Source organism: Lepidochelys kempii, chromosome 3, assembly GCF_965140285.1.
Source record: "Lepidochelys kempii isolate rLepKem1 chromosome 3, rLepKem1.hap1, whole genome shotgun sequence".
NCBI lineage: Eukaryota > Metazoa > Chordata > Testudines > Cheloniidae > Lepidochelys > Lepidochelys kempii.
The window spans coordinates 130505795-130527495 of NC_136382.1; the positions used below are offsets into that span (position 1 = coordinate 130505795).

Sequence of the window (21701 nt, forward strand, 5' to 3'; positions counted from 1 at the left end):
TTCACATTCTGACCTATTCATGATGACGACAGCACCTCCTTTGTCAGCCTTTTTGATTATGATGTCAAAGTTGTTTCTGAGGCAGTGGATGGCACTGTGTTCTGCACGGCTGAGGTTATGGGGCAAGTGGTGTTGCTTTTCCACAATTTCAGCCCGTGCACGTCGGCGGAAGCATTCTATGTAGAAGTCCAGTCTGTTGTTTCGACCTTCAGGAGGAGTCCACCCAGAATCCTTCTTTTTGGAGTATTGGTAGGAAGGTCTCTGTGCTGTTCAGAGGTGTGTTGGAAATATTCCTTGAGTCAGAGACGTCGAAAATATTATTCTAGGTCACCACAGAACTGTATCATGTTTGTGGGGGTGGAGGGACAGAAGGAGAGGCCCCGAGATACGACAGATTTTTCTGCTGGGTTTAGAGTATAGCTATAGCTGGATAGATTAACAATATTGCTGGGTGGGTTAAGGGAACCACTGTTGTGGCCCCTTGTGGCATGTAATAGTTTAGATAGTTTAGTGTCCTTTTTCTTTTGTAGAGAAGCAAAGTGTGTGTTGTAAATGGCGTGTGTAGTTTTTGTAAAGTCCAGCCACGAGGTAGTTTGTGTGGAAGGTTGGTTTTTTATGAGAGTATCCAGTTTTGAGAACTCATTCTTAATCTTTCCCTGTTTGCTGTATAGGATGTTGATCAGGTGGTTCCGCAGTTTCTTTGAGAGTGTGTGGCACAATCTGTCAGCATAGTCTGTGTGGTATGTAGATTGTAATGGATTTTTTACCTTCAGTCCTTTTGGTATGATCTCCATCTGTTTGCATTTGGAAGGGAAGATGAGTTCGCTAGTGCTTTTTATGTAGCCTGTTGTAAAGAACGGCAAATATCTAGATGAGTTGATGTATCCCCTGGAAGACCTCTGCGAACTCCCAGGGGCACATATACCCCTGGTTCAGAACCACTGACCTACAGTGGTGGAAAAACCCATTCCATCACTGTAAGAAGAGTCTATGCTGTGAGACTATAAAGGCATAGCTGCCGTAGTGCCCATAGTGTAGACAACGCTTCATTCTGTGTATGGGGCTGGAAATACTTATTTTAAATATTTTTGCCATCTAGCGGCATAATGTCTAGTTGTTGAATGGCAGGCTTTTCTCAGCTACTGACAGACTGCACTTTAGCTATGAGTCTAATAAAATTTGCGTAATGATAGGTTTGCTGTTTGGTGCTGACATACATGTAGGTTATATCTGACTGATGATTTGCCACCATTCCAAAATAAGGGTGGGCCATGCACATCTGTATCTATATACAAAACATGAAGCAAAAAATAGTTCTGATTATATTGCTCCTTGGAGAATAGGAGAGCTTCCATGCAGGTGTACACACTTGATATTTTGGTATTCAGGACACCATGATAGACTGAACATTGTATTTTCTATAGCAGTTAACTTGTTAATTACCCGAGGAAATAATGTTAAAAATAAATGTTTAGATTTATTTTGTGTTCGATGTAAACAAATGATATTTGTGTATGTATTTTCTGTTGTTGAGGATGAAAAGGCTGTTAGAAATCTACCCAGAATTTTAGAACAAAGCATTTGTGGCCCAATTTTGCTACATTTATTCAGGTTAAGTAGTCTTGAAATCAATGGGTCTGCTTGTATAATAATCTGCTACTGAACCTGAATAACTGACAGATTCAGGATCCGTTTTCTTGTTTTTTAGGGGGACTAGTGGCTCACAAGATTGGCTATAGAATATAGAAACATTCATCTCTTAGTTGTAAGTTAGCCTACGTCATTAATGTTCAAAAATTATTTAAAAGTGAGGGCTATCTGAACCACATAAAGTAATTTAGTGGTCTCAACCCAGATCCCACAAGCCTCAGAAAAAAACATCATATTTAACTTTTAAGTTTTTTGTCTACATTACAAAATGTTACATTTAAACATGATTGTAAATGATTGAGTTAGATTTTGACTATAATTTAGTGTTTAATGTAGCCCAGGAAAAAACAGGTTCAGTATCTTCTTATTTGACATGAAGCTGAGCATGATTTGTCCTGGTCTACACTGATGACTTAGTCATGGTCATTATCATATCTTATTTTATTGTTCACAGTTGTGTTTAAACATGATCAGATTTTGTTATGTGGACCATCGCTTCTCAACCAGGGGTCTGCGAGGCCCCATGACTGAAGCCCGGAGCTGTGGGGCTGAAGCCCGGAAACATGAGCCCTGGTGCTCCCGTGGGGCAGAAGCCTGGAGCCACGAGGCTGAAACCCAGAGTCCCAAGCCCCAGAATCCTCCCCCTCCCCCCAAAAGCCAGAAGCTCTGAGCCTCATTGCCCCCTGTGGGGCTGAAATCCAGAGCCACAAGCCCTGGTGTCCTACAGGTCAGAAGCCCTGAGCTCTGGTGAGAATCTCTGATGTAGACAACCCCAAATTGGTACCCTTGTCAGTCTCAGCAGGGAGTTTGAGGACTGAATGCACCTGGAGACTGAACTGCCTTACCTCTTAGAGGTTTCAGAGTAGCAGCCGTGTTAGTCTGTATTCGCAAAAAGAAAAGGAGTACTTGTGGCACCTTAGAGACTAACAAATTTATTAGAGGTGATCTGTCAGGTCATGGTTAAGGCCCATTGTAGAGGTGGGGCAATGCAGGAAGCTTGCACTGCTGCTGTTGCTCAGGCTGTATCTGTTCTGTGGTTAAAAAGAAGACTTAAACCTCCGGTACTGTCTGTTATCTTTCAACAGCACTAAAATTAATGCACAAAAATAGCATTGTGTTGATTACATCTGCTTTGAGTATGGTTAAATGATAGTGCTGAAAATACTGATGACAGCCAGCAGTCTGTCTACGCTAGGTTCCCAAGCATTGCTGTTATTAATGTTACTGAACTAGTACAGGCAATAGTGGGAAGTTTTGTGAAAATGTCCCTAGTATAGTTTGGCCTTAGTTATGTGAGAGAATGTTTCAGATATTGATATAGCCATGAAGGCTGGAGAGTATTTGCATCACCTTTAGATAGTGCTGCTTCTAAATTATTTAGTGCAGCTTCTTCCTTCAGCACCTGATTGGGGAGAGAGTGTCTCCTTTTACTGGATCTTCATAGCTAAAACTGTTGCTTGGACCCAGTGCATTTCTGCAGAAACCATGTGGGTTCCTTTCAAAAACCCTGTGGCAGACCTCACCACATCACTTGGTGTAACTGCAAACAGTACCTAGGTGGTAGAGGGGTTCTCTCAGTTCACAAGTCCAACTGTTGCTGGGTCTCCATAGAAATGTGATAACTTCCTTTTAAGGAACTCTTTATGGTGCATTTGTATACACCAGTCCTCAATCTAAAGAGATGTGTGACTCCTGTCGTGATCACAGGTGCAACGGAGTGAAAACCTCTGGTTTATGACACAAACAGCTGGAATTTGAGGGACACCCACATGGCCCTAGAAATAGTGCTTGGGAAAGCAACCCTGTACTGTATACACCTGTGTGGTAGTGACGGGGATAATATTTCTATTTTTACAAAAGGTAATATCCACAGTGTAGTTCTAGATTGCTTTAAACATTTCATCTCACTTCACACTGAAGAAGGTGTTTGAAAACTGCATGTGAAGGGTGTTACAACTCTGAGGAGGAAGAAAGGCTCATAGGCACCTTTCAGAGTTGTAAATTCATGATACTTTTCATATTCAATTCCTTTTTTTTAAACACTCCTGAGGTAGTTTGTAATTCAAAATGTGAGAAATGAGCAGTGTGAAAGACAGGAATACTTGTACTTGCTTAATTAAAACAGGCAGTGAATTTCCTCACTGTTTGTGTGAGAAAGGAGGGGACAATTTTGAATAAAGTCAAAGTAAAAAGAAAAACAAGCTTGTCTCGCTGCATAAAAAATTCTGTATTGCCACCAGCAGGTTTTGGTAGAAAATCCTTTGAAATAAAAAGCCTTTGTATTAGTAGAAAAAGACAGCTATCATTAAAGCTATGTAAATCATTTAATATGAGCAGGGATTTCTGTCAACAAAAATGGAGGTGGTTGAAGGTTTTAATTTTAACTCTTCTCCCGTACTTATTTTCACAATATATAACTTGGGTTCCTTTGCATGTTTTTAAACACAGAAAATGATGGGGGAATTCATATTTCTATTATCATTTGGCAGTTTTTTAATACAGAAAAATCTGATTTAATCCCTTCCTTGTATTAAGATTGTAGTCAGTATGTATCATTTTTTCTATTTAGATTAATTGATTCAAAACGAACACGCACTATAGTGACCACTTAAAAGTGTTAATCCTTTTAACAGTCAAGTTATCATAAACTTACTACATATAACTAGGGACATAATTATTTAAATGTGTTCTGAAATTTAGCTTTTGAGTCTTGAAAATACATGATAGTAAAATGCATAAGATTTTAAAATCAAAATACAATGGAAGCAACTAAAACAGCATGCAGAAATATGGGTCTCAGTCTTGCAGTTGGATTCATGAGGATGGACCATTGACTATACTGAAGCTTCAAGTAGGCATGGAGGATTGCCTGCGTGGATCCAATTGCAGGATCAAGGCTGTGGGCTGATTTTAATAGTTGTTGAGCCCCTGTTTCCACTGACTTCAGTTAGAGTTGTGAGTGCTGAGGGCCCCTGAAAGTTAAGCTAGTAGTCTCTATGTTGTAAACCCCCTTGGCACGGGAAAAGTTACACACTTTTTACTCTCAATATCTGTTTGAGTCCCTATAAACAAACACACTGAATTTTTAAAGTAGACTTTGTGTTTTTGTATTAAAAATAAATCCGTTTATTTGAGCTTTGTTCATCTTGATTTTTTAAAATGATACTTTTAGCATAGATTATAATGTTTTGTGCTGATATAGTGAGAACTAAAGATGGAAGGCAGAATGCATCACAAAGTTTTTATCCCGAGTTTAGAGATGGAAAAACAGGTTCAGAGAGCTAAGGCCTAAGATAACACAAGGAATCATGAGCAAAACTAGAAACAGAACCCCATTCGTTGAACTCCCAGTTCCCTTGTCTAACCATTGAACATTGCTTCTCTCTTAATATTGTGGTTTAGAACATTTTTGTTTTGTTTTTCCTTTTTCAGATTGCTCAGAGAATTCGGCTTAAAAAGAGATCAACTATGGGCATTAAAGGTTTGCAGTGGTTTGTGGCAAACACTTGCCCTGATGCATGTACAATGGTAAATCTGAAGGAAATGGCAGAAAAACATCACATCAATCATCCTGACTCCCCTCCTGTAATTGTGGTAGATGCCATGGGCTGTATTCGACACTGGTACACACCAGAATCCTGGGTCTGTGGTGGCCAGTGGCAAGAGTACCTTGCTAATTTGCAGGATTTTATTAAAGCTTTTATGGCAGCTGATATCAAGCTGGTGTTCTGCTTTGATGGTGTGGTAGAGCAGAAAAAGAGAGATGAATGGGTCAAACGAAGATTGAAGAACAACAAAGAAATAGCCAGAATCTTTCAGTTCCTCAAGTCCTATAGACAACAACCAGGGAGAGGGATGTTCTTTATTCCTTCAGGGTTGGCAACTTTTACACGCTTTGCCTTAAAGTCTCTTGGTCAAGAAACAATATGTTCATTGCAAGAGGCGGACTATGAGGTGGCCTCTTATGGGCTGCAAAATAATTGCATGGGAATTCTTGGACAAGATACCGACTACCTCATCTATAACACCTCTTCCTATTTTTCTATTGATAAGCTCTGCTTGGACAGGATGGTCACTGTTATGTACTCTAGAGAGAACCTCTGTCATGCACTGGGCCTCAACATAACAGACCTCCCTCTTTTTGCTTGCCTGCTTGGGAATGATATAGTTCCAGAAGACATTTTGGAGGGTTTCTGGCAGAAATGTGTAGCTTCATGTCCTCCAAAGAGCCAGAGCTATGACAAAAGGGCTAACACAATTCTAGCTGTAGCAAGCTACATATCAAGAGTTCCATGCTGTTATGGTAGCCTGAAAGACTTGGAAGAAATGCTACCTTTGGCATCTGACAAGAAATTGCTTTATAGGGGAGTGGAGTCCTATATCTTGCCTGGCCAACAGTCTCCATGGCTTCCTCCCGGTGTATCAAATTCTCAAATACACCTGGTCAAGCAAGAAACAGCCATATGTCCAGATCAGGAGATCTTTCAGGTATCTCATCTCTTAAAGCTTCGCCATCACCCTTTTGCTGTAAACGTTTACTGACACGTGATAATGAGTGCACTCATATATGTCTTTTTTTTCCGAGCAAAATATTATTTTCCTTACTGAATGTTAAGGCTGATCCTGAAATGGTTTGGAGTTTTACAGGCAATGGTACTTCAGGATCAAGCTAAGAATAGTCTTTTTCCTTGAATGAACCAAGTCTTTTTTTTTTTTTGTAACCAGAAACACAGAGATTTGTTAATTCTCTAATATATTTTGTAAGACTTCTAATTTACATGACAATGTTAAATCTATGACAATGTATTAAGAGAGAACTTTGAGACTTCAAGAAAATGCCCCTTTAGAAATTGTGTGTAGGATCTAATTTAAGAGCCATATTTTGTTAGGTGCCCATAGGCTTTGAACATAGGATCTCTCTTTCTACCTCTCTTAGTTATCTTAAAAAAAGTCTCTCTGAGTATAATTTGAAAGTATATTTATATTTACATTATGATTTCCATCCCAAAAGATTCCAAACTTACAAACTGAAATAAAAACTACACAGTATTCCCTTAGTCCACCTTTAAAATGCAGCCATCACTGAGTTAAAATATAGCAACTGTTTAAAGATACACATCCACATATAATTGATTGTAATGACTCCTGTTAGAGTGGTAAAGTCAAAATGAAGAAGAATACTGTTTCTGATTGAAAACGTGAAGGAAATTTAGGTAGGTAAAATTTAATTATCTAGGGCTATGTCTACACTGCAACCTATGTCGACAATACTTATGTCGCTCAGGTGGTGTGAATATTCCACCCCTCTGAGCGACATAAGTTACACCGATATAAAGCATTCATGTGCACAGTGCTGTTTTGGCAGGAGAAGCTCTCTTCCGCTTGCGGAGGTGATTTTTTTTATGCCAGCAGGAGAGCTCTTTCCCATCAGCATAGAATGTCTTCACCAGATGCGCTGCAGCGGCGCAGCTGCATTGATACATCTGTGCCTCTGTAGTGCTGTACATATAGACATACCCTAAGTTGGAATATGGCCAGGACATCAGAGTTAACATTCCTTCTCTTATGGAACATACCGTGAATCATAGAAGTGTAGGGCTGGAAGGGACCTTGAGATGTCATCATGATCATTACCTCGGTTTGATCTTTAATGCGAAAGGATGTAGTTTCCTAAGATGATGAGGTAATGTGATAAAATCAGTTAATAAATGATAATGTCTGGAAGCTCAGCTTAAGATTGTGGCCCTGTTGTACTTGTTTCTTTATAAACCCTAAGTAAAGAAGTCCCTGCCCCAAAAAAACGTACCGTCTAATTTGTAGATAAATGGTTTGTTTTTCCATGCTTGAACATTGACAAAGCAAATACAACTGTTCACATTTTGGAATAAACAGAACTCTGCTATCTTAAATGCAAACAAGTCCACATAAACAAGTCCACTTCAATTCCAGCCTGGGTACATTGTCTCCCAATGCTGCTTGTCTTGAAAAGTTTGCACCTCTTGTGTCTGCCTATTTATATACAGTGGAAACATTTTTCAGGATGCAGTGTCAATTACACTTGTGTCCATGGTTAGTATGGAGCCCAGCTTGTGTTTTTACTTTTCAGTGTATTGTAAATCATGGATTTCTGGTACATTGTGGCAACCAAACTTGCAATTTCACAAAATTTGTGAACTCATGTCTATGCAAACTATATGCCTAAAATGAAATGAAGTATATTAATAGTGTAGCATATTTTGTATCCATTAGTGTGCCAATTTTGTAGCATCTAAAATGGGCTATTGGAATAAAATTTATTACTTCATTGAGGATATAAATTGGTAAAATAGCTGTAAACACCTCTTCTGGAGTAGCCATCAGCACTATGCTAATGAGTGCTGCAGCTAACTGCTAGAGCAATGAGTGCTATAAAAAACCTGATACAAGCCCTTCATTTATTGACTTAATATAGAGTTGATTTTGTAAACTGAAGCCCTGTTTACTTTATTTGGACAGTAAAGATTTTTATGTCCTTTTATGCTTAGCCAAAATTTTTCCTTCCCCACTGTTGTGCCGTGTGCTCTGCACTGATTGATTGCCAGGGTGTTCCCTTTAGATAGCTGCATTTCAGTGGTGGTATGTGGATCCTTTGGGATGAAAGATGCTATATAAATGTGAAATATTGCTACTGATATTGTGGCATCTATGGCCTTGTAATTTACATAGCTATTTTCTGAGTGTACAAATCAATGAAAAACCTGAAATGGTTTTTGTAAAACAAGCTATGCTCGTCCCTTAGTCTAGCATCAGCAAAGCTTGCTTCCAAATGTGGGTCCCTGAGCTCCTAGGCTTTTAGAGATTGGAAGTGTTGCAGTGTTGCTTGGCCCCTTGTAGTATGTTGCTTTCCAGTGACAGTCTTTAGGCCTTGTCTTCTCTGCTAAAAAAGGTGAGGTCAGTACTGTACCCCTGCCTGGGGTTGACCTCACCCAGTTTACTGCACAGTAAAACTAAAGTGCTTTGTCTTCTCTGAGTTTTCACCTTGGGATAGCTCACACATTAGTTCCCCCAAATTAAAAAAATACACATTTTTAGCAGTGAAGACAAGGCCTCAGCTGACGAAAGAGTGGTACTGATTTTCTCTGATGGGAGTTACTGGTAGCAAAGACATTGGCACTAATTGCCATGGAGAGTGGGGGAATAATAGGAAGAGAATGACGGAATTTTTGTGGACTCGTCCTCTCCACAAAAAAATGACACACCAATGAGATTATATTATTTCCTTTTTCCTTAAAGCAAAATGTAGGATTCTGATATTTTGAAATATCAGTTGTTTCCTTCTTGGGCATCATTTTACCGAGATCAGAGGAAATATTTATTTCATAAATAAGTTAATTTTGCCATTTTTTGTTTTCTTAATTTTAAAGTAGAAAATAAATGACTTCTTCCCCATTTGAACAGCTAGCTAAAGAACAACACGTCAGAGCTGAAAATTATATGGTGTACAATGTCCTCAGTAAAGGAGAGGTTGAATGCAGCAATACATTGGAAGATGAACTTGATACAGAACTTCCTGGACAGGCACTTATCTACCGTCCTGTTCGACAACATATTTATTCTGTTCTGCTGGAGTCCGGAAAAGGTAAGGGTTATGGCACTCATTGCACAGTGTCAGAGACAGGTAATTTTAGAGCATGCAGGTTGGACCACATACTTGAATTATTTAAGAGACATGGTGAGTGAGATAATATCTTTTATTGGACCAACTTCTGTTGGTGAGAGGGTCAAGCTTTTGAGCCACAGAGAGCTCTTCTTCAGGTCTGGGAAAGGTGCTTCCAGACTCACAGCAAAATGCAAGGCGGAACAGATTGTTTAGCATAAGTAGTTCGCACATATTGTAAGGGACTATTCAAAGTAGAGTGGCTTATTAACACCTCTGCAGTTATAGAACAAAAAGAGCGGGTTAGTGGGTTACAGATTGTTGTAATAAGTCATAAATTTAGTGTCGCTGTTCAGTCCATGATTTTTAGTGTCTAGCAGAGTTATGAATTTAAGCTCCCAGGCGTGTGTTTTGAAAATGTTGTGCAGATTTCCTTTGAGGATGAGGACTGATCGGTCAGAAACAGCGTGATTGCTTTGCAAGAAGTGTTCACCCACAGATGATAGGGTGTTTTTGTCTTTTATCATTTTCCTGTGTATGTTCATTTCAGAGCGTAATGACAGTTGTTATTGTTATCTCTAGTGAAGTGTCCTTGTTTGGTGAAGGCAGTTTTGAGTATGCTAAGGTGTATATCCCGGACTTTCATCTTGGAGCATATTCTGTGGTGTGTGAGTGCCTGGATGTAGATAACAGATTTCTTGATGAGTTTGGGCAGATTACTGGACCTATGAAGGTAGGTGTGGTGATCCGTGGGTTTCTTTTATATGGTTTTATATAAGCTTATGCTCAAATAAATTGGTTAGTCTGTAAGGTGCCACAAGTACTCCTTTTCTTTTTATATGGTTGCCTCTAGGGTTCCATTGTTGAAGCTGATCGTGATGTCTAGGAAGTTGATGCTAGTGTAGGAATGTTCCAGAGAGAGTTTGATGGACAGGTGGTAGTTGTTGAAGTTGTGGTGGAAATCTATGAGGAATTTAAAGCTGTCTGTCCAGAGAATGAAAATATCATCCATGTATCTCGGGTTTTGTGGTGCATTAGTCCAGCAGTTCTTCTTTAGGGTGACTCATGAAGAGGCTGGTATATTGGGCAGCCAATTGATTAATTAAATTAAATTAACAAGCAGCAGGTTTAAAGCAAAAAGAAGAAGTACTTCTTCACAGAATGTACAGTTAACCTGTGGAACTTGTTGCTGGGGATGTTGTGAAGGCCAAAACTATAATGGGTTTCAAAAAGAACAGGGGGACAGGTCCACCAATGACGATTAACCAAGATGAAGAGTGATGCAACCTCATTCTCGAGTGTCCCTAAGCTCAGATTGCCAGAAGCTGGGAGTGGGTGACAGAAGATCACTCGATGATTGCCTGTTCTGTTCATTCCTTCTGAAGTACCTGGCATTGGCCACTGTTGTAAGACAGGATACTGGGCTAGATGGACCACTGGTCTGACCTAGTATGGCCGTTCTTATATTCTTATGTTCTTATTAATACCTTTCCCAGACGTGAAGAAAAGCTCTGTGTGGTTTGAATGCTTCTCTCTCCCACCAACAGAAGTTGGTCCAATAAAAGATGTTACCTCACCCACTTTGTCTTTCTAATGTTCTGGGACCGACAATGCCTCAACTACACTTAATTATTTGAGGACATTTAAAATTATATTTTGGAAATCTAAATTCTTTAATTCCAAGTTTCAGTGGCTCACATCTGTATCACATTTAGGATAAATACTGTGGGCAATATACATGTAATTAGTGAGGAATCAATCAGAAATCATGAAAATTAGAATGTTGTAATGTTTCTACATACTGTTGAATTTTAGTACCTTTTACGTTTTTTAAGTTTAAAAAAATAACTGAATGTTTTTTCGTTTATTGTTAAAAGAATACATGTGAAAGTTATTAGTGATCAGAAGACGAAGCAAAACCATTTAAGTTTTGAATGTTCTGGTTAAGAAATATGGGAACGTTCTTTTGCTTCCACGACAGTCCTAGGTCTTAATACAAGGCTTCTTCAGAGGTTAAAGTAAATATCATTTACGTACTTTTAAAAAAATAGTTATAAAATTGAATAATTTTACTGTGATTTTTTGTTTGCAAATAAAAGGAAGGTTTAGGCAATTCTTGTTATTGAGCTAACTATAAATAAAAATAAATGGAAGCACTTTTGAGTATTGTATTTCTTTTATCCAGTTGTGAGTAAGAAAATATCATTTCTTTCCCCCCTGATTTGGACCCAATTCTGTAACTGGATTTGCTTATGTGGAATCCGGTTGAACTCAGTGAGACTCTGCATGAGTGCAAGAGTTTATTTGTACAGATCTGAGTGGAAAATTCATGATCTTAAGTCTTCTGTTTCATAACTGTTGTATTTTTATGTGTCTTTTGCCTCAAGCTTCCAAAGGTTTTTAGACAATGGATTGAAAATGAAAAACTGTTGTTGCACTTTTATTATGTTTTGTAATATGTTTTCTCGTCCTATTTACTTTGTATGGTTAGCCATGAAAGTTCGACATCAATTAAACAAATGTTTTTATTACAGACTGAGAAATCACGTAATTGGGCACCTGACTTCCTTTGTCTACTAAAGATTGAAGTCTTACAGTAAAAGGAAAAAAAAATAGGAAAAAGAGACTCTGAGTTTAAAAGGCATATGGAGAGAACAACATAGGTTTCAGCAAAAATAATGCGCAACAGCCATTTTTCAGCCCATCATTTCTCAGTTTTTGAGGACAACAGCCTGGTTGGCTTTTGTTTACTCCTCTGAGAAGCAGGACTTCAGTGATGTCTGCAGGATCACACACAACTAAGGTCTTGTCTACATTGGCACTTTACAGCGCTGCAACTTTCTCGTTCAGGGGTGTGAAAAAACACACCCCTGAGCGCTGCAAGTTTCAGCACTGTAACGTGCCAGTCTTGGATCTCTTTCCACAAACCCCTGCCCCAGCCCTGCTTCTTCCCCGAGCACGCCACGTTCCCCCTCCTCCCCCCTCCCTCCCAGCCACCCGAAACAGCTGTTTTGCAGCGCAAGTACTGGGAGCTAGGGGGATAAAGTGGGCACGTGGCGCACTCAGGGGAGGAGGCAAGGCAGAGGTGAGTTGGGGGGGGAGCGGCGGGGAGCTGCCGGTGGGTGCAGAGCACCAACCAATTTTTCCCCGTGGGTGTTCCAGCCCTTGAGCACCCATGGAGTTGGCGCCTATGGTGAAACCTATGTTGCTCTGAGGGGTGTTTTTTCACACCTCTGAGGGACAAGTTTTGCTGACAAAAGTGGTAGTGTAAACAAGGCCTAAGTCAAGTCCTGTTGAACCAAAATAAAAATTTTAAAGGGGTATGTCTTCTGAGGTTCTTAAGCATATACTACTAACTACTTTGGGCAAGTAATTCCATGTTTGTTTGTTAAAAGTTTTCTTGCATCTTCCGCTAATATATCTGGTTCTAGCTTTTGTTGTAGATGGGATACTAGACAAGATAGACCACTCGTCAAATTTGAGGCTAATCTACACTAGAAGCTCTACATTGGCACAGTTGCACTGTGCTGCTGCTGTGTGTCTGGTGAAGACTGTTTATGCTGATGAGAGAGTTTTCTCCTATCAGTGTAATAAATCCATCTCCCACTTACATACCACTGTCCACACCAGCGCTTCGGTCGCCGGTGTAACTTACGTTGCTCAGGGGCGTGGCTTATTCACACCACTGGTTGACATAAGTTTTACCAATATAAGTCATAACTGTGTACAAGCTGTTGGTGTGGCAATTCATAATTAAAATAAGAATATAAGCACGGCTATACTGGGTCAGACCAAAGGTATATCTAGCCCAATATCCTGTCTTTCAACAGTGACCGGTGCCCCAGGGGGAATGAACAGAACAGGTAATCATCAAGTGATCCATCCCCTGTTGCCCATTCCCAGCTTCTGGCAAACAGAGGCTAGGGACACCATCCCTGTCCATCCAGGCTAATAGCCATTGATGGACCTATCATCCATGAATTTATCTAGTTCTTTTTTGAACCTTGTTATAGACAATACTGCATTGTTTTTCCAGAAATTATTTTTAGAGCTTTAAGGAAGGATTGTTGGTGTTCATCACTTTCCAATTTCTCCCTCAAACAATGCCATCAGGTGGCCTGTTCTGTTCTGTAATCATGATTTTTCTTAAAACCTCTCAGTTTAAAAAGAGAATTGAGAAGGGAGCAAGTGAAATCATTTAGCTAGTGTTATATTGTTTTATTAAACATTGTACTTAATTTTTTTGAATCCTTAAAGTCCATCAGTTTGACGTTCCTGTCGTAGAAATTGGCCTCTTCTTTTTGCAGTCATCTGACATACCCTGGTTTCTTTTAGTTGCTTGAAGAAAAGGAGTATTTGTGCCACAAGTACTCCTTTTCTTTTTGTGGATACAGACTAACACAGCTGCTACTCTGAAACCTTTTAGTTGCTTGATATTTTTTTAAAAAACAGTTAGCTCAGAATAGATGAAAATGTCACACAAACTGCTGCCTCAGGGTCCGTCCCCCCCAGAAGCTCCTCAGGATTGAGAATTTAGGCTGTTTTTTTCAAAGGTGCCTAAGGGAATTGAGAATTCAGTAGGAGTTGGGGGCCTAGCTACCTTTAGATCCTTTAATCTCCACCTTAGTAAACCATGATGTTTTTCCCTCAGGCTCTGATCTTGCAAACACTTAAGCATGTGTGCACCTTTACTAATGTGGCTGCTCATGAGTAAAGTCAGTCACACAAGTCCTGACGTGTTTGCAAGATAGAGGCCATATTTTGAGACTCATTAAAAAGTACAGGCTTGATTGTGGTCTTGCCCATGACAGCAGGTACTGGCTAAATTTTTAAAATAAAGGTAGTTCATTTGGCTTCATTAGTTACTTAAATATAATTTAGCAGACATACTACCTATACAGCATTGAGCTTCTATCATCTTTCTTTTAATAATACTACTGGAAAAAGTATTTTAGATAGAGAAAAAGTTAATAGTGGATAATGCTTCTGTTAACCCCACCTCGATAACCCAAACAGATTATTTTTTGTAATAATTCTGAACAAAGCTGGCAGTTATGTTTTAGAATTCACTCATTACATGGAAACGTCTGCACCTGTATTGCTGTTGCTAATTTAAAAAGTATGTAATGTATCATAAATACTTGGCTGACTCCTAGAGATCATGGAATTACTCCCAGTTCTAGGATTAGCCTGCCAAACTGCTTTGACACTGCCAAAAGACATCCTGTGTGGAGGATTCTGTGCTCCTTGTCACCAGTGTGCACTCTGTAGAGCTGAAGTGTTCACAGATGTGGAGGAGTATATGTAACATAACATAATTTATAGAAGTCTAAAGTTATGCATGTTGCTGCACACAGGGGTCCTATCCAATTTGGAATTTTTGTTTATACTAATAGACAACAGTAATTCACAGATCGTTCACAAAAATGTTTATTTTTTTTTTAAAATAGCTGCCATTTTCCACTCCAGATGTGTCTGGATTTCAGTGGTGTTTTCTGTATACATAGTGCAGAAGCATTTTGAAAATGTAGTCTGGGATTATCAAAAGTTTCTAAGGGAGTTAGGAATTTAATGGGATCCCTCAGGATCAAAGGTGCAGCCATTTTAGATTATGGTATAAGATTTGGGGTGAATATGAGGTCACCCAATATTCACATTAAGTTTTTCCATGAAAATCTCTTTTTATTAATTCTTAACTTGGTGTATTTTGGAATCATACCCAAAAGAGAAGCACTAATGCACAATTTCAGTGGACATTTTACTTGATCAAAGAGAAATCAGCAGGGTGGTTTTTTCCTTCAAATGTCACTCAGGTGTTACATTTTGATCTTTGAATGGTAAAGAATTTAAAATATATTCCTTTGAATGGCTCACTTCCTGGCACCCTGGGAGCCATGCTGCTTAAAAAGATTTGTCATCAATGTTTTGCCAGGATATGTAGTGGATGTGAACAAAGGTAATATGAATGTCTTGTTGGTAAGCAGAGGCTTTCAGTCTTGTGGCATTTAAGGAGTTTCAGTCTAATTAGTGCAGCAGGTTTTATTATGCCACCGGAGCAGTAGCCAGGATGAACCCTTATTTCCAGTACTGGGGAGAGACTGAATTCGGCGTTCACATCCCTGTCCTGTTCTTGTTGCATTTCTGTGTTGTCAGTTGTGCAGAATCGTGCTTTTAACAGTCATTGTTTGTTTAACTACCTCACTTGAATAATTGTGTATTTATATAATTGATGGATTATCATCACCAAGATATTTAATGTTTTGTAAATATATATAAACACATACACATGTATACATAAATATAATAATAATAAAGGTTTACTATGACTACTCTCTCCTTTTTGGTATGTTAATGCTTGAGCAGCGTAAGTACCAGAAACATGTTCAGTGTAAAAATGGTTTTTTACCCAAATTTAGAACCCAATGACAGTTTATAATCTTAATTATAACATTTTTATAACCCAGCATTGAAGTATCCTGACTTGCTCATAAGTCTTTTTTTAAAGATAAATACAAATTGCAGAACTCTTTTCAAAAAGTGACACTAGAATTCTAAGTTAGACATTCCTGTTAATGAAAGATTATCAATCCAATAATTATCAATTATTATTCCAAAACAAGATGTTAGACTGTTCAGCAATTCAATTGCTATACAATCTCAGGGTATCTTTTTAATGTAGGATTTTTTTTATCCTCTAGCATCTGCTTGGAGATTGACAAATCTGTTTTCTTCATATTGCATATTGGAACACAGAAGTGAAAATTCAGGACATGCTCCACTGAGCTGTATGAGATGGTTGTGATGCAAGCAGATTCTGGACCGAAAGGGAGAGTACCATGTACAGGGGGAATAATACTAATTTTAGTATTTTTTCACAATGATGGGAGGTGATCCAGAAAAGTTTCTATAAATCAAATTACAACATGAAGATGATGTGTTGAATACGCCAGATAGAATTAGGATACTTTTCTAAATACTTAGTTATTGTATTGTTTTAAAAAAAAAGCTTCAAGTAGCTAGAACATAAAAATAGCAAATGTAACATTTAAATACTTTTAGGGAAAAAATGGTTATAACTATTTCCATATCAGAAAAAAAGGGCAAGCCGGTCAGGTAATAATAACTAATAAATCTAGTTAAATATGTAGGAATGTGTGCTGAGCAAAAGAGGTTTCTGCGACCTCCAACAACATTAGGAAAGCATGGACATGCCCAATACTACTAAGGTAAAAAATAAGGAAGAAAAAAAACTTTATTTTGGGGGGACCGGGAGACTTTTCAGACCTTCTTTATACAACATAATTTAAAAAGGACAAATGGCCATTCTCCCCCTCCCCCCCCCCCGGTCACAAATGGTTTGCCTTTAAACTGGGATTTGCAAAGGATCCTGAGAGAATTAGGCACCCAGCTCCCATTAGATTTCAATGGGAGCTGGGCATGAAAGTCAATGGGAAATGGGGGCCCTAATTCCCTTAGCCCATTTTTGAAAATCTCAGCCTAAATTGCTAGCTACCTCAATCATCACATCAAGCATTTTTCAAAAATATACTTTGGGATGAGATCCGCAGCCCCCCATGCTGGTCCCTTTATACCAGGTAAGAGGGCTGGAGTGGTGTAAAGGGGCCCTAAAAGACCCGGTTCTAGCCATAGGAGGATTCCACTGGTGCAGATAGCTGTATAGGCTGCCCTGTAATGACCCCTTGCAAGACCTGACACAGCATGTGTGCCACGGTCAGGTCTGGGAGCAGGCAGGGAACATTAGGGGCAGGGCTGGAGCATGCAGCACTGTGGAGAGTCTGGGCTGCGTTGTGGTCTTTCAGGCAGCCTCGGGAGGCTGACATAACATAAAAAGAAAAGGAGTACTTGTGGCACCTTAGAGACTAACAAATTTATTTGAGCATAAGCTTTCGTGAGCTACAGCTCACTTCATCGGATGCTTTTTGCAGATACAGAGTAACACGGCTGCTACTCTGAAACCTGACACAACATCGGTTCCAAAGACTTGCTAAGTTACACCGAAGGGCAGCCCAGGATGAGAAGGGCACAGAAAGCTAACTTAGCCCTTCCTCCTCATTGCCACATGCACAGCTCAAAATTTTGCCTTGAGTTTTCAGTTGCGATTCCAACACTGAACTCTTGTCATAATGTATAACTAAACCTGTAGCCATTTGTTCTGATCATTTGTGAAAAGATGCTCTAAACTGTTTCTTGTATTTTTAAAGGATCTGAGCAACCAGCTTGTAATCTAGTGCTTACTAATGCTTTGCAGTCCCCTCCCACCACTCTTCTTAACCCTTATGTAAACTTGTACTTCGTTTATTGATCAAATTGTCTGTTCCTTTAGACACCTGCGGAGCCTATCCTATAGTAAAGGAATGGTTTGTGTACTTTGGGAATCCAATGGAGCAACCAGACCTCGTACAACCTATGCAGCTTGACATCCCAGGTAGAATAAAATCTCATCTTTATATTTAATTCCCAACCGATTAATGATATTATTTGAATATTTGGTTACAAATCTGTTTAGAAAATCTTTCATCAGATATTTGGTGGTGCAGTCAAAGAGGACTATGAAAGACCACTTGTTAAAATGTTAGTGCTGTATCTCCATAGCTGCTTGGAATTGCACTGTGTGTTTAAAAGAAAAGGAGTACTTGTGGCACCTTAGAGACTAACCAATTTATTTGAGCATGAGCTTTCGTGAGCTACAGCTCACTTCATCGGATGCATACCGTGGAAACTGCAGCAGACTTTATATATACACAGAGAATATGAAACAATACCTTTTTTTCATTTTTTTTTCCATATTTTCATATTCATTATTGTTTCATATTCTCTGTGTATATATAAAGTCTGCTGCAGTTTCCACGGTATGCATCCGATGAAGTGAGCTGTAGCTCACGAAAGCTCATGCTCAAATAAATTGGTTAGTCTCTAAGGTGCCACAAGTACTCCTTTTCTTTTTGCGAATACAGACTAACACGGCTGTTACTCTGAAAACTGTGTGTTTAACAGTTTTAATTTCAGAATTTCATATTAATACTGTATTAAATTAAAATCTCAGACCGTTTTTGAGAAATTGACATTTGAAGCAGATGTGAACAATTATTTAAAGAGTTTGAAAGGTATATTGCATTTGAGGACAAGGAAGTGAAAAGAGGCTGGTTTACCAAACCATACATAAATCCAAAAATTGTCCCATTTTTCAAAAAAATATAATTGGACTTCCTATGTGGTGCGTGTGAATTCTTTTCTACTATTTGTGGCCCATACACTGTCTGCTTTCGATGTTTGCACTACTTTGTTTCTTCTCTGTCTTTATTTTGCTTTAAGAAAAGGGAGACATTGCACCACCAGCATTTCAGCTATCTCATTGTGATTGTAATATTAAGAGGACCGTTTTACATTTATAACACATTTTTCACTACATGATTGGTCACACTGTATATGAATTGCCTGTCTACCACTGCAGTGCAGTCACCCCTGGGATTGAGTGTGACATCTTTTTAATGGCACACAGCTGCACTCTGATAGTTTAGGATAGGAAGTGAACAATACCATATCCAGTTGCACTCTCAAAGGGAATTCAGATTGGCCAAAAGCAGTTACCTAGCTGAAATTTATCCAAAATATTTTTAGTGTAACACCTTTACCCTTATCACAAGTGTGTCAGGAGCTCAATTTTATCTCTCACTCAAAATATGGCATCTCCATTAGCGCAGCACCCCCTAATAAAATACCAAACTTTGGTCCCAACCTCCAATCCTTTGGCACTGAGCTATGTACAAAGGGACCCCTGCAGAGCTCATTACATGGATGGGGCCTATGTTGTAACAATAAAGTTGTGACAAAAATGACCAGATACTAGTAAATTGGCCTTTTGGTCCAGTTTCCAACCTGGAATGAGCAGGTGGAATTCCCATTGACTTTAATGGGAGTTGTGTCTGCTTACCTCATGGATAATTTGGTCCTTAATTTTTAGTTCACATAGTGGAGGGAAAAAATGCACAGCCATCATGAGTTAAAGGGGGATTATGAGTCATTGACTAACCTGCCATTTTTTTCTACTTGTGTCATTATTTTAAAACACAGAATATTTATAATAGTTATCCTGCCTTGCCTCTTTCTGGAAGTAGCAAGTGCTCCCATGAACTGTTTGGCACCAAATACTGCTGTTACTTTTCTTACTGCATTTATGTAATTGGTTGTGTTTATTTTTTCTATTTTGGTTCTTTTTAAAATAAATAGGATATAGAAATGTGCCTCTGAGCTTACTTGACTATCACACAATCCAGTAAAGGAAATAACTGGTAAGACCTACCTTCTTCCTTGACCCCTCAAGTCTTTTAAGATGAAATAAGAAGATGCCCATTAAAGCTGGTGACCTTTCTACTTGTTCCAGCACCCCTAGTCCCAAATTCACATTTTCCCTACTGTCAGTGCACTCCAAAACATGCAGAATTTGAAAAGCATGTGCTACTTATATGCCCTTCTTCTTCACAGTATCTGGGCACCTCAAAATCATGAATGTATTTTATTCTTACAAAACACTAGTGAGGTAGCAACATATCCCAATTTACAGGTGGGTAACTGAGGCAAAGGATATTAAATGACTTGCCCAAGGTCATAAAGGAAGTTTGTAGTTAAGCTATGAACTGAACCCAGGTTTCCTGAGCCCAAATCCAGTATTCTGTCCCAGAGACTGTCCTTCCTTCTCTAGGAATCTAGTGATGTAATGATTGCACATTCAAATACAGATGTTAGGGGAATTCAGGAGACAGGCAGCTGGCTGGGGAATGAGATGGATCTGGAGATGCCTAGGATAATATGAAGCCATGGTATAAAAATCACTTGGTCTGTCTTATACAGCTTTCACTTTATTTCATTTGAGTATGCATTTACCGAGCACCACACCTTCACGTATTGTTTTTTTAAAATTTTTTTTTTAAAGTTGGGGGAGGTAAAATCTTAGCCCCAAATCTGCCCTGAACACTCAGTCTGAGTACTATGGTTAAATCTTCCCTTCCAGGTGGTAGAGTCGGAGAAGGACTTACATAAAATGGCAGGTGCTCTGGCTACACCATTCATCTTCGTGTTGAGAATAACCATGAAGAATTCAAGTCCAAAATATAGTTTTAAAAGTATGTGCAACCTAAAAGTGGAAGTTTATTCATCCCTAATAAGTACTAACTCAGTAATAAAAAGCTGATCTACTCACAGAGCAGACTATTACAGAAAGGGAGGATGACTTCTGGTGTTTATTTTTAGTGCTCTGTTTTCATTCCTTCAGAGAACAAATATTTTTCTGAATTTTTTGCTGTCCATATTTGTATGACTTAAATTCCCTCATGCAGCTTTTATTTTCCACTGCATGACTCTGATTCACCAAATAAGGATGTCAGCAGCACATCACAGTTTTCAAGTGGGAATCTTATTTGGAGATAAATTTAAAGATGTTGTTATAGGAAGTTAGAATTCAAATCTGTCAGTCAAAGTCAGACCAACAAAAAAGAGGAATCTTGATAGAAGGTATTATTTGAACCACAGGCATTTGTAATATGTGTGATGGGTTTTTGTTTTTTGTTTGTGTGGCTTTGGTTTTCTGCTGCAGATTCTGATAAAAATATGTGTCTTTTTGGAAAATTTTATATTATATAAACATTTCATCACTTTCTCTCAAAGAAGAGTACTAAGAGATTATGGATGAAATCATGGCCCTGTTGAAATCGGTGTGAGTTTTGCTATTGACTTCACTAGGTATAAGTTTTCACCTATATCTTTTCAGGTTTCTTAATTTGTTGAAGTGGTTAAAGAAAAAGCTAATATTTTGACATATGTTTTAAACTTTAATCTGGATCATTGCAGATATCAGAAATCTTCAAAAAAAAAAAAACCCAAAAACAAAAAACAAAAAAAAACACCCAGGAAAAAGACTACTAAAATATACTTGTTATAGGACATAAGACAGTAAGATTGTCTGAAAATCTTACAGCTGGTGGAAGATGCAATATTAGGTTATAAAATAACTGGTGTTAAGGCTTCAAGAACAATAATTTAAGATACAGTGTGTGTGCCTGTATACATACGTATCCTTATATGACCCAGCCCTCTGAAGGAGTCCCGTCTGAAATTTTGGAGTTTTCCCTTCCATTTGAATGACTAGGGTATGGATTTTCCCTTACTCTCCCGCACACATCTTAACAGACCAAAATTAAATTTAAACCCTTAGATGACTTTTGTTTTCTTTAATTTAATGGTTGAGCAAAGATGGCCATAAAAACGTAAAAGACCTATTAGGCTATCTTGTCCATCCCCCATGCTATTGATGGGGATATACTAGGGTGACCAGGTGTCCAGTTTTCGACCGGAACACCACTGACTGGGCCGTTGACTGTCCAGTTGGCGGTGCCTCGCA

At 38.8% G+C, this 21701-nt stretch overlaps 1 protein-coding gene across 9 annotated transcripts in view; it reads left to right on the top strand.

Annotated features, from left to right (window-relative positions):
- FAM120B (family with sequence similarity 120 member B) overlaps positions 1-21701 on the top strand; it is a 90664-nt gene that overhangs the window by 3247 nt on the left and 65716 nt on the right. For all 9 annotated transcript variants that reach the window (XM_073337988.2, XM_073337989.2, XM_073337996.2 and 6 more), the window contains exons 2-4: positions 5083-6138; positions 9088-9268; positions 17631-17732. In XM_073337988.2, coding sequence (XP_073194089.2) covers positions 5119-6138; positions 9088-9268; positions 17631-17732 — 1303 coding nt within the window. In that variant the 5' untranslated portion in view covers positions 5083-5118. The remainder of the gene's footprint in view (positions 1-5082; positions 6139-9087; positions 9269-17630; positions 17733-21701) is intronic.